A 14,385-nucleotide genomic window follows, 5' to 3' on the forward strand; every position below is an offset into this window, starting at 1 on the left:
GGTCCCCATTGACATAAATGATATTGTCATAGTATTCTTCCAGTCCAGAAGAATTTCTATAGAATAAATCCATCTTGAGCTTCACTTTCTCCTCTGAATCTTCCGGGTGCTGCATGAGACGTTCTTGGATATTCATGGTTGGAGGTGGCTTGTACATGAGGTGATATCTACAAGACAGAATATGGCACAAGAAAGCAGAAAATGTTCATTAAGGGGGCAAGGGGAGATTTGACTCGTAGTCTCAATGGAGACTGAACTAAAAGCAGTATGTGGGCTTCTGGAGGACTTCAAACCATTGCCATCAGCTGAAGCACCAAACATTCATGAACATGAAGAAGAGGACAACTGACGATACAAATGGTAACTTGTATAGAGCTGTAGAATTTCAGGAGAGAGAATGTGGTGGGCTAGAGGGATCAGGGAAGGGGACCTTCTAGGAGGTGATTTGGATCTACAAAGATGAATTAAGTTGCTGACAGGATTGGAACTAAAGCACTCATTACCAAAGAGGAAGGGGATGGGTAGCTGCTGCTTCTAAAAACAATTACAGGCCTGCTACTTCCATCTGGAGTCCCTAAACAAGGAATTGAGCCTTTGGCTGTCAGAAAAGGTTGACAATCCAATACTTGGTGGTAGGGATGTGTCGCCTTAAAAAGGGAAATCATGGGAGGAGCCATTTAAAATCAGAAGGCAGGAGACAAAATTCAGCTTGTAGCTCCTGATGAGCATAGAAAGAAAGAATCAAAGTTACACACCTTCCTCCAGAAAAGGAAGTTCCCCTACGAAGCTACTGTTAACTAATCCCTGGAAGAGTAAAGTTCAAATGGAGAACAGCATTTTTCCCAGTTCTTAACTTCTCCATTTTACAGTAATGAGGTAAACAGATTTCCCCCTGGAATGTACTGTGTGAAGTTCTCGAGCTGTTACTGATTTACCATGTGATTTTAGGCAAGTTTATTACCTTTCTCCATGCCCCAAATTAGATTCAGCCAAAGAGGGCTAATAAAATTTGGATACCTCCATGGAAGCTGGTCTGATGAATTCACTTATTTAATTCAGCTGTAAACAGTCAACACTACTTTCTTTCTTCCTCTTTTTTTTTAACCCTTACCTTCTATCTTAGAATAAAAAACAGAAGAACAGTAAGGGCTAGACAATTGGAATGAAGTGACTTGCCCAGAGGCACAAAGCTAGGAAGTGTCTAGAGCCAGATTTGAATCTAGGTCTTCCTGACTCCAAGTGTGGCGCTCTATCCACTGTGTTACCTAGTTGTCTCCTTATTGGTACACTTTGTCTAGAATAATTTGAGGCTTCATCAAGTAAAACCTGTTTTCCTTTCTGTAGAATTCAGATTAGAGGAGGGAAAAAGGGAGAGAAAGAGACAGTCTTATTCTATATAGTAGGGATGGGGAGGGAGGAAGGGAGGAACCTGAAGAATGCATCAAAAACAATAAAATTTTGGAGTCTTAAAAAAAAGGTAGCTAAGTGGCTCAGAGGATAGGGTGTCAGGTCTTGGGTTCAAATGTGCCCTCAGATACTTCCTAGCTGTATGGCAATAGGCAAGTCACTTAACCCTAACTACCTACCCTTCTACCTTAGAAATGAATTAGAATTTTAGAATCTACCTTAGAATTAGAGTACCTAGTATTGATTTTAAAACAAAAGGTAAGGGCAAAAAAAAACAAAACAAACCAAGAGAGACAGATAGACAGACAGACAGACAGAGAACTGACCTTTCTCCTGTGACTGGATCTGTTCTTCTTAGAGTTAACCGTTCTATGATAGAATCATATGGAACATTCAGAAAAAATACCCTGTAAAGGAAGAACCGGCCCATTGTTAGAATGTTAGTTGATTCATGAGAATATGGCATTTCCCTTACTCAGAAACCAAGAAAGATGATCTTTACGAATGTCAGTGATGGCATGACATGATGACATATTAGTGCTGCACAGGCCCTTTGAGGCTGTCTGGTCCCATTTCGTTGTTTTATAGATGATGTCCAGAAAGGGCCCAGGCTCCCACCTCATAGTGCAGGGCTTTCCCCACCACTCTACAATCACTTCCTGGAACCCATTAAAAACAATGCCACTTCCTTCTAGCAAATGTATGAAGTCAACTTTTAAGAATATGAATTTCTAAGCTTTTAATGAAATGTAATTTCTCCTTTCAAGAACAGGTTCTTCTTTTTCCTTGCTTCTGCTCTCTTCCCTCTGTCTTCTCTCTTATTCTTTCCCTCCTTTCCTGCCTGCCTTCCTCTCTCATACCCCGCATGTAATTCACTGACATTTGCCTTTGCAAAGCCACTGGAGAGCTCTTTTTCTGGTGTTGGATGGGATCTAATCTGATGAAAAGCCTGAGCCTCCCTCCACGTGCATATAGCAGTTTACCAGGCATCTTTGCAGGCCTGAAAGTTATGAAAATCAGATATCTCTCTTCAAATGTTCACAGATAATGATTTCCATTCGCAACGTGCTGCAAAATAACAGCCTCCAAATAAAACATTCTGGATTGGGGAAATTCCAAAGACAGGGGAAGCCGAGTTGTCTCAACGTTCTTTCATCCCTTACACTCTGAACATGTTGTTTCCCCCCTTTATTTGTGTGGCCTACTAGTTGTACCAAAATGTGACTGTCAGAACAGCTAACGCCTGATGAAGTCTCTCCAGGTAAAGATGCTAGTAGAAAGGAATCCAGTTTGGAAATCCATGATAATTGATGCCATTTCACAAACAAACAAAACCCCATTGAAAGAGTTTTAACCCAGCATATCAAGACCGCTTGTTGTCATTCTAGTGATTGGGCTCTGGGGGGATGGCGGGATTTGAAGTACAAGGACACAAAATTGGTACTTGAAACACCACACTTGGAAAGCCTTGTTGGAGAGTCGCTCTGTTCTTTCATGAGCTGGCTCTGATTACCCAGGCTCATGTCACCATTAAAGCAAGGTGTCTGTGTAAGATGAGGGAGGCACCAGCCTTCTCTGCTTAGATGTGAAACATCCCTTTCTTATTTCCCCCTTCACAGTAAGAAAGCAGGAAAGAGTACACTGGGAAAACTAAGGAAAACAGTGGCCTTTGAAGTGGGCCATACTGGATCCAGGGGAATCCGTTTGTGGAGTGGGATGAAGGGTAGATTGAAAAGGGGAAAATGCTACCTATTGTTGGAACCAAAGTTGGAAGGGGCTTTAGACGCTATTTAGTCCAAATTTATTTTATAGTTGGGGAACTAGAGGCCCAGCATGGGATACAAATGACTTGACAAAAGTCACATCCAGAGACAGCACACTAGATTATTCAGTGCTGAGAATACTGAACTTGACATCACCAAGATCTTCATATTCTTCCCCCACATTGCCCTTCTCCTCTTCCTGTTCCAAAACTTCTTAGATACTCATTAGCTTTTTGACACATCACATTAATTCCTCTCATCTTCAATTTCCTCCTCTGTAAAAAGAGGAAAACATTAACTATAGGACTTAACTCATAACGAATGCCAGTTTAAAAAAATATATAATAGGACAAGAATTCAGGCCTCTTGACTCTCTTTCCAACAGCTGACATTTCCTCAGTTCTGTTCGATTTGGGATTCTGGGATCATAACATTGACATCTTACACTATTGCTACTTTTTTTAAAGGGATCTCTCCTCTAATTTCATGTTTCCTTGGTTTTACTGATCTCTGAAGATCTCTAAGGAAGACACAGTAACTATAGAGAGACTGAAGTTCTTTTGCTCTCTAGAATTGGAGAGCTAGCCTTATTCTACAATACTGAATCAACTTCCTCTCTATTAGACAATACAAATTTATTAAGCACCTACTATGTGCTAGGCACAATGCTAAGTGCTGGGGATACATATACAAAAAAAAAAAAAGAAAGAAAAGAAAGGAAATAAGGAAGAAGAAAGAAAGACAGTTCCTTCCTCCAGGAAGCTTACAATCTAGGGTGAGGTGTAAGACAAAACACAAAAGTAAGATGAAAAGCAGAGTGGAGGAGGGGAGGAGATGGTATTCAACAAGGGGGCATGGAGAAGTCTCAAAGTAGTGTAACCTAATGAGAAATGAGGTGGTGTCTGAGTTGGGCTTCTCCTTAAATGGAGGAAGAAGGCTGTGATGAGGTGGAGTACCAAGGCTGATGAGGTCTTATACTATAAGCAATTACAAAGTCACTACAGGGCATTACTTGATAATATGAAGAAAATAGTATTTCACACAAGGGAGCTATTCTGATCAAAATCTGTTGAAATTAAAAATATACAAATAGCATAAGAACAAAAAGAAGGGAACCATTTACACAAGTGACAGCTATTTATACATATATAACTATTTATACATATATACAAAGCAATGGCTCTTTCCTCTTCTAGAACTAACTATATAACAGGATACTTAAATTGTGATTTCTCTCTTCAGGAAAAACGTTTCCTGAAACAATCCAGAACAACCTTTACTAGGCTGGAACATAAAGAATTCTGCCAAGCATGTCTGTGTGTGTGTGTGTGTGTGTGTGTGTGTGAGAGAGAGAGAGAGAGAGAGAGAGAGAGAGAGAGAGAGAATGTTTCTGTCTATAGAGTCCTACTTAATGGCAATACTTCTTTCTTTGTTTTCAGTTTTGCCTTGGCCTCTCTGACACAAGGCTAGATTCAGAGGCTGAATTCCCAGCATGCTCATTCTTCATAAACCTGACTGCATTGTAGTCAGTTGTCTTCTGACAAAGGGGATTTTGCAATGAATGTTGCGTAAGAAGGGAGTTAGACAAAAAAGGAAAAGGGACTTCTGATGGAAAAAAAAATATAGAGGAAGGAAGGAAGGAAGGAAGGAAGGAAGGAAGGAAGGAAGGAAGGAAGGAAGGAAGGAAGGAAGGAAGGAAGGAAGGAAGGAAGGAAGGAAGGAAGGAAGGAAGGAAGGAAGGAAGGAAGGAAGGAAGGAAGGAAGGAAGGAAGGAAGGGAGAGAAGTGGCACCAGAGGAATATCTACAAGGGCCTGTTTAAAGTCTGTGAGCTTCACTATGTATAAAGTAAACAGACCAATTATATACAAAGATACTGGCAATTTCTTTCTTTTTTTAAAATATCATTTGAGGATTACAAAGGTGCAACAAAGTAGAGGACACCATTTTCTACCCAGCTTCTAGACCAAGTTCTCACTCGTTTATTTGGAAAAATCATGTGGGAAAAGCTGTGAAGAAGGCACAAGTCATTGGTGAACGGCTATTCTGTGTGAAAGAGCTAATGAGCTTAAGATTTTAAAAATTAAAATATAATCCAGGCTTTTTTAATCAGGTTACCTGATATAAGAATAAATCTAACAACAATAAAAACGTATATATAGTTTATATATATATATTTATAGTTTGTAAAAAATTGCCCTATACATTATCCTTGAAACTTCACAACTGCCTTGTGAGATAGACAATCTTTGTCTACTATTATCCCTATTTTACAGTTGAGAAAATTGGGAATCAGATTATGATCTATTCAAGATCATACCTTCTCAGCTGCCAAAATAATTTTCTTAAAGTGAAGGTCTGACCATGTCAACTCCTTCCCCCTTCCACGACCTATTAAGTTCCAATAAATCCCTATTGCTATCAGGATCCAACACAGGGTGAACCAAAAGTCTTAGTGCAGATTTAAGCTGTCATTGGCTAAAACTGCCCCATGAATTTGGGGGATAGTCCTCTGTTTCATATTTAAAGCTCTTCCCAACCTGATTCTTTCCTTCCTTTCCAGGCTTTTTTGCTTCCCCACTCCACATACTGCCCTGCCCCTCCACTGACTATGAACCAGCTATATCATCCTTCTTGCCATTTCTTATATTACACTTACCCGATTCCTTATTCTTTCCTCATGACACTTCATCTCCCATTTCCATGCCTTTACATGGGCTTTCACCCTGACTGGATTGCTTTGACCACTTCACTTCCACCTCTCACTTTTTCTGGTGTCCTTCAAGACTTAAATCCCATTTTCTGTAGGAGATCCTTCTCAGTATTCCCAGATGTTAATGCCATCCTTTACAAACTCATTTCCCATCTAATCTGTATAGATGCTCTCTCAAGTATAGATACTATTGTATGTACTCTATGTAGATCTAGTTATTTTCTTGTTTGCCTCCCCAATGAAACTGGGAGCTCTTTGGGGTGAAGGATATTTTGCCTTTCTTTGCACAGTGTCCAGCTCATATTAAGTATGTAACAAATGCTTACTAAGTCTCCAAAGAAAGGACTCAATTTCAGGTTTTCTATCTTCAAGCTAGGGTTCCATTTCCACTACCACTTCCAATCTAGCTGATGATACAGGAATCAGTCATATTTCTTCTGGGAAAATTGTAACATCTAGCAAGTCCAAAGATGATGTATATTATTTAATTCAAATACTCCAAAGTAACAGGTAAAACAGTATAGTATAAATGAAAGTAGCCCTGAGATTCAAATCCTCTCTCTCATTCTTACAACTATTACTTCCCTGGGCCTCTCCTATAAGATGAGGAGATTGGATTAAGTAGCCACTGAGGTCTCTTCCAGTCCTAGGTCTATGATCTTTTGAACAGTGTTTGTTTGCCTTCATCAAACTTAATCACAGTGGGAACAAAGCAATCCAAGATCTGATATCTATGTAGATAGACAACAGAATTATGAGACCAAAAGCTATTCCCCCAATAGACAAGTGGTCTGAGAATCTGAACAATTTGCAAAAGAATTTCAAATTATTAACAATCATATGAAACATTACTACAAATCATAACAAAAGACATTCAAGACAAAACAACTTTTCACATTCAACAAACTGACAAAAGAGAATAGTTAATATTGAAAGAGTTATGGAAAATGGATACATTAATGCATTGTTGGTGGAGCTGTGAGTTGTAACCATTCTAGAAAATAATTTGGGATGTTTCAAAGACAATCACTAAAATGTCCACATCATTTGACCCAGAGATTCCATTAATAGGAATTTGTAGCTCTTTTTCCAGAGAGGCATCTCTGGATAGCAGCGTTCTAAGCATTCTGACATCTTGGCATGGTGGCAGATATTTGCCTGGGTTTTGGCGATAGTGGTCTAGAAGGAGCAGAAGTTCAGACCTCTGAATTCCCTTCCTTACCTATCACAAACTAAATGCTTTTAGGGGACTAAAGATCAAACCTAACAACAAGACAGAGCCAAGGAACCCTCCTGCTGGACTCAATTCAAAAGGTTCTCCCCCCCAAAAGCCAGAATCTGAGAACACTCGGGTTTAAGGGGAAGGCAGAAGGAAGGTCCCAGGACCCCTCCCCCACTGCCCACCTAGATCACTGAGACTCCAGCTGCAGCAGGAACCTCTGGGCAGTCAAAGATGCTGGTCTGGAGGGTGTACCTTGCAGGTAGGGCTGTGCCAAGCTCAGAGCATCGAACACAGATGGCAGGAAAGGAGCTGGGGAGGGAGCATAGAGCTGGCAGCCTGGACAGAGGTGTGGAGATCTGCCATATTGCTCCAGCCTTCCAGGAGGTTTTGGCCTCAGAGCACACCCAGCCCAACCCAGCTGAACTTAATCCCATCAAAAGTCTTCAGAACTCAGGGAAGCCCAGGCTCCACACTCCTCCGTCATTGACTACTGGACTTTAATGCAATCAAAAGCCTCCAGAGGACAGGAAAGCTCAAACCCCAACAACCCTCCCCACAGACTGCACTGAGAGATCATCTGTCAAAGCTCCAAGAGGGGATACTGACAGATGCCTCCAAAACAAAAAAAAAAAAAAGAGAGAGAGAGAGGAGCAAGAGCATAGACAAATACAGGAGCAAAGAAGGGGTAAATATGAGCAAACAACAGAAAAAGAAGAAAGAAATTACAATAGACAGCTTCTATACAGCGAACAGAAGAGAGGGGGAGGGACCAGCAAATGATAAATCAGAAATCCCAGCGAATTGGATACAGGCTTTGGAAGAACTCAAAATGCAATTCAAAACACAATTAAGAGAGGCTGAAGACAATTGGGAAAAGAACTTAAAAACTAAGATAAGTCATCTGGAAACAGAGGCACTTGAATTAAAACAAGAAAATAGTGTCTTGAAAGCCAAAATCAACCAGCTGGAAAATGAGGCAAAGGAGATGATAGATGACCTCCATAGAAAATCAGAACAGAAAGAGAAGGATGACCAAAAAGCCAGGGATGAAATCCAGTCTTTAAGAACCAGAATACAACAACTAGAATTAAGTGACCTCACAAGGCAGTAGGACACTATAAAACAAGACCAAAATAATGAAAAATTGAGGAAAATATGAAGCATCGCATTCACAAAACAGAGGATTTAGGAAATCATTCGAGGAGAGACAATTTAAGAATCATTGGTCTACCAAAAAACCATGACAAAAGAAAAAGCCTGGACATAATACTACAGGAAATTATTCAAGAAAACTGCCCAGATATTCTAGAACAAGAGGGAAAAGTGGAGATTGAAAGAATCCACAGATCACCTCCTGTACTTAATCCCCAACTGACAACACCCAGGAATGTTATAGCCAAATTCAAGAACTACCAGACCAAAGAAAAGATATTACAAGCTGCCAAGAAGAAGTCATTCAGATACCATGGAACCATAGTGAGGATAACACCGGATCTGGCTGCATCCACACTGAAGAACCGAAAGGCATGGAATATGATATTCTGGAAGGCAAGGGAACTAGGTCTACAACCAATAATTAACTACCCAGCAAAACTGACTATATTCTTACAGGGGAAAGTATGGTCATTCAACAAAATAGAAGAATTCCAAGCATTTGTAAAAGACCAGACCTGAACAGAAAATTTGATGCCCGAGCACAGAACTCAAGAGAATCATCAAAAGGTAATTTTAAAAAAGGGAAAAAAGAAAACCAAAACAAACAATCCCCCCCTTTTTTAAGAGATAAGTTAAAATGTTACGTATCCCTATAAGAAAAGAGATCATTGGTAACTCTTAAAAACTGTTGTTATCACCTGGGCAGCTAGAAGAATTATACTTGGAGGGAACAGTGACAAACTGTATAGGATGAAAGGACAAGACATAAATAGGTATATAGATATATGCATGCATAAATACATATACATGTGTGTATATAAGTATACAACTAGAGCTAAAAAAAGAGGTTAATACTAAAAGAAATGGGAAAAGAAACAAATGGGGGTAAATTTATATGTCACAAAGAAGCTCATGGTGGGAGGAGGGAGAACATCAATACACTAGAAGGGTAAAGAGGTTTGAGATAGGAAATACTCAACTTTTACGTGCTTTGAAATTGACGCAAAGAGGGAAGAACAATCCAATCCACTGGGGCAGAGAATAGATTTGCACCTTATAGGGGACTAGAAGGGTAACAAACAGACTGGAGGGAAGCAGTACAAGGGAGGGAGAGGGTGGGGGGTAATTTTAGAAAGACTACAGGGAAAATAAGAGGGGGATAAGAAGGGAGGGGGGTAGAAAGGGAAGTAAAATAAGGGTGGGAACTAGAGGGACTGATTAAAAACAAACATTGGTGTAGAAGGAAATAGTGAAAGAAGAAAAGGCAGGACCAGGAGTAGAAATCAAAATGCTGGGAAACACACAGCTAGTAATCATAACTCTGAATGTGAATGGAATGAACTCACCCATAATATGCAAATGAATAGCAGAGTGGATTAGAATCCAAAACTCTACCATATGCTGTCTATAAGCAACACATATGGAAAAGGTAGATATGCATAGGGTGAAAGTAAGAGGATGAAGCCAAATCTATTGGGCATCGACTGATAAAAAGAAGGCAGGAGTCCCAATCATGATATCTGACAAAGCCAAAGTAAAAATAAATCTAGTTAATCTAGTTAAAAGAGATAGGGAACAATGAGGAATATGCACCAAATGGTATAGCATCCAAATTTCTAAAGGAGAAACTAGTGGAGCTCAAGGATGAAATAGATAGAAAAACTATACTAGTGGGAGACCTGAACCTTCATCTATCCAAACTAGATAAATCAAACCAAAAAATAAATAAGAAAGAGGTAAGAGAAGTGAATGAAATCTTGGAAAAATTAGAGTTAGTAGGCATGTGGAGAAAAATAAATAAGGACAAAAAGGAATATACCTTCTTTTCAGCAGCACATGGTACATTCACAAAAATTGACCATGTATCAGGGCATAAAAACATTGCAAACAAGTGCAAAAGAGCAGAAATAATAAATTCAACCTTCTCAGTTCACAATGCAAAAGAAAATAACAATTAGTAAGGGTACATGGAGAGGTAAATAAAAAACGAATTGGAAATTAAACAATACGATTCTCCAAAACCAGTTAAAGAACAAATCGTAGAAACAATAACTTCATTGAAGAAAATGACAATGATGAGACATCCTTTCAAAACCTGTGGGATGCAGCTAAAGCAGTACTCAGGGGGAAATTTATATCCTTGAATTCATATATTAACAAATTAAGAAGGGCAGAGGTCAATGAATTGGGCATGCAAATTAAAAAACTAGAAAGCGACCAAATTAAAAATCCTCAGATGAAGACTACACTAGAGATCCTAAAAATCAAAGGAGAAATTAATAAAATTGAAAGCCGAAGAACTATTGATTTAATAAATAAGACTAGAAGCTAGTACTTTGAAAAAACAAATAAAATAGACAAAGTACTCGTCAGTCTAATTTTAAAAAGGAAAGAAGAAAAACAAATTGACAGTATCCAAGATGAAAAGGGAGACCTCACCTCTAATGAAGAGGAAATCAAGGCAATCATTAAAAACTACTATGCCCAATTATATGGCAATCTAGTTGATATGGATGAATACTTACAAAAATATAAATTGCCTAGACTAACAGAGGAAGAAGTAAATTACCTAAACAAACCCATACCAGAAAAAGAAATTGAACAAGCCATCAAAGAACTCCCTAAGAAAAAATCCCCAGGTCCAGACGGATTCACAATTCAAAGAACAGCTGATCCCAATATTATACAAACTATTTGACAGAATAAGCAAAGAAGGAGTCCTACCAAAATCATTTTACAACACAAACATGGTACTGATCCCAAAGCCAGGCAGATTAAAAGCAGAGAAAGAAAACTATAGACCAATCTCCTTAATGAATATAGATGCAAAAATCTTAAATAGGATACTAGCAAAAAGACTCCAGCAAGTCATCACAAGGGTTATGACCAGGTAGGATTCATACCAGGAATGCAAGGATGGTTCAATATTAGGAAAACCATCCACATAATTGACCATATTAACAAGCAAGCCAACAAAAATCACATGATTATCTCAATAGATGCAGAAAAAGCCTTTGATAAAATACAACACCCATTCCTATTGAAAACACTAGAAATTATAGGAATAGAAGAGCCTTTCCTAAAAATAATAAACAGTATGTATCTAAAACCATCAGCAAACATCATCTGCAATGGGGATAAAGTAGAAGCCTTCCCAATAAGATCAGGAGTGAAACAAAGATGCCCATTATCACCTCTATTGTTTAACATTGTACTAGAAACACTAGCAGTAGCAATTAGAGAAGAAAAAGAAATTGAAGGTATTAAAATTGGCAATGAGGAGACCAAGCTACTACTCTTTGCAGATGATATGACGGTTTACTTAAAGAATCCTAGAGAATCAACCAAAAAGCTAGTCGAAACAATCAACAATTTTAGCAAAGTTGCAGGATACAAAATAAACCCGCATAAGTCATCAGCATTTCAATATATCTCCAACCCATTTCAGCAGCAAGAATTAGAAAGAGAAATTCCATTTAAAATCACCCTAGATAATATAAAATACTTGGAAATCTATCTGCCAAGACAAACACAGGAACTATATGAACACAACTACAAAACACCCTCCATACAATTAAAACTAGATCTAAACAATTGGAAAAACATTGACTGCTCATGGGTGGGACAAGCTAACATAATAAAAATGACAATCCTACCCAAATTAATTTACTTATTTAGTGCCATACCCATTGAACTACCAAAAAACTTTTTTACTGAATTAGAGAAAACCATAACAAGTTCATTTGGAAGAACAAAAGATCAAGGATATTCAGGGAAATCATGAAAAAATGCAAAGGAAGGAGGACTTGCAGTCCCAGATCTCAAACTATACTATAAAGCAGTGGTTATCAAAACAATCTGGTACTGGCTAAGAGACAGAAAGAAGGATCAGTGGAATAGACGTGGGGTAAATGACCTCAGCAAGACAGTCTATGATAAACCCAAAGATCCCAGTTTTTGGGACCAAAACCCACTATTTGATAAAAACTGCTGGGAAAATTGGAAGACAGTATGGGAGAGATTAGGTTTGGATCAACATCTCACACCCTACACCAAGATAAACTCAGAATGGGTGAATGACCTGAATATAAAGAAGGGAACTATAAGCAAATCAGGTGAACACAGAATAGTATACTTGTCAGGTCTTTGGGAAAGGAAAGACTTTAAAAACCAAGCAAGAGCTAGAAAAAATCACAAAATGTAAAATCAATAATTTTGATTACATAAATTAAAAAGGTTTTGTACTAACAAAACTAATGCATCCAAAATTAGAAGCGAAGCAACAAATTGGGAAACAATCTTCATAACAAAAACCTCTGACGAAGGTCTAATTACTCAAATTTATAAAGAGCTAAATCAGTTTTACACAAAATCAAGCCATTTTCCAATTGATAAATGGGCAAGGGACATGAATAGGCAATTTTCAGTTAAAGAAATCAAAACTATTAATAAGCACATGAAAAAGTGTTCTAAATCTCTTATAATCAGAGAAATGCAAATCAAAACAACTCTGAGGTATCACCTCACACCTAGTAGATTGGCTAACATGACAGCAAAGGAAAGTAATGAATGTTGGAGGGGATATGGAAAAGTGGGGACATTAATTCATTGCTGGTGGAATTGTGAATTAATCCAACCATTCTGGAGGGCAATTTGGAACTATGCCCAAAGGGTGATAAAAGACTGTCTGCCCTTTGATCCAGCCTTAGCACTGCTGGGTTTGTACCCCAAAGAGATAATAAGGAAAAGACATGTACAAGAATATTCATAGCTGTGCTCTTTGTGGTGGCCAAAAATTGGAAAATGAGGGGATGCCCTTTAATTGGGGAATGGCTGAACAAATTGTGGTATATGTTGGTGATGGAATACTATTGTGCTCAAAGGAACAATAAAGTGGAAGAATTCCATGGGGACTGGAACAACCTCCAGGAATTGATACAGAGTGAGAGGAGCAGAACCAGGATAACATTGTACACTGTAAAGATTAAAATTTAGGAATATGGGGAGACTGAGGCATCTGATGCAGGTAGAAATTAGTTTCTCTCTGCAAGGAGTATTATATTTTTTAAAGATTTATTGAAGATTAAGGATTAAAGAAAATACAGGATAAGAGACACGTGTCCAGGCCTAGACACAACCTCACCTACATTATGAATAAAAACCAGGCCTGCCCCAAAACGGAAGTCCCAGAGTCCAGAGACCTCAAAAGCCTTTGAATCAGCTTAAATACCTTCTCAATCTTGGCCCAGGTGAGATTACAAGGCATTTTGGGGAAGTGGAGCAAGGAATTATGGGGATTGTAGTCCTGTATTCGAGTCTATTTTTTACAACACAGAGACTGATATACTGTGATACAATAGAATGTAATGGACTTCTCCATTAGTGGCAATGCAATGACCCTGAACAACTTGGAGGAACCTACGAGAAAAATCACTATCCACGTCCAGAGGAAACACAGTGGGAGTAAAAACATCAAAGAAAAACAACTGCTTGAACACATGGGTCGAAGGCATATGGTTGGGGATGTAGACTCTAATGAACATCCTAGTGTAAACAACAACATGGAAATTAGGTTCTGATCAAGGACACAAGTAATACCCAATGAAATTGTGCATCAGCTGTGGGAAGGGTGCATGGAGGGGCGGGGGAGGGAAATAATGTGATTATTGTAACCAAGGAATATAATGTTCTAAATTGACTAAATAAACTTATTCAAATGGAAAAAAATATAGGAATTTGTCTTGAGGAATTCAATGACAAGAAGAAAGATCCCATATATACCCAAATATTTATAATAGCACCTTAAATGTTTTCAATTAGGAAGCATTTTCCTCTTTCCACATCACCCTCCCATAAAATAGAAAAACAAAATGCTCATAGCAAATATTCATAGTCAAGCTGTTGGGATCCAGGCATGAACAAATCGTGTAAATATTATAGGTGTACCCAAAGGCTGACTTATGAGCAATTTGCTCATGTATCAGATTTATGGATATAATCCTTATATTTCAAGTGATTGATTTCTTGATCCTTGTAACAAAGTGAAACTCTAATCTAATCTAATCTAATCTAATCTAATACCGGCCACTCCCCAAGCCTTTGGTCCAAAGGTCAATTAGCTAACTTC

At 38.5% G+C, this 14,385-nt stretch overlaps 1 protein-coding gene across 3 annotated transcripts in view; it reads right to left on the reverse strand.

The window, feature by feature from the left end:
- AK8 (adenylate kinase 8) overlaps positions 1 to 14,385 on the reverse strand; it is a 175,311-nt gene that overhangs the window by 267 nt on the left and 160,659 nt on the right. For all 3 annotated transcript variants that reach the window (XM_003339637.4, XM_056812628.1, XM_056812630.1), the window contains 2 exons: positions 1,734 to 1,814; positions 1 to 167 (listed from right to left, as the gene is read on the reverse strand). The exon at positions 1 to 167 is cut by the window's left edge and continues 267 nt beyond it. In XM_003339637.4, coding sequence (XP_003339685.2) covers positions 1 to 167; positions 1,734 to 1,814 — 248 coding nt within the window. The remainder of the gene's footprint in view (positions 168 to 1,733; positions 1,815 to 14,385) is intronic.

The sequence above is a fragment of the Monodelphis domestica genome, chromosome 1, assembly GCF_027887165.1.
Source record: "Monodelphis domestica isolate mMonDom1 chromosome 1, mMonDom1.pri, whole genome shotgun sequence".
Classification (NCBI taxonomy): Eukaryota; Metazoa; Chordata; class Mammalia; order Didelphimorphia; family Didelphidae; genus Monodelphis; species Monodelphis domestica.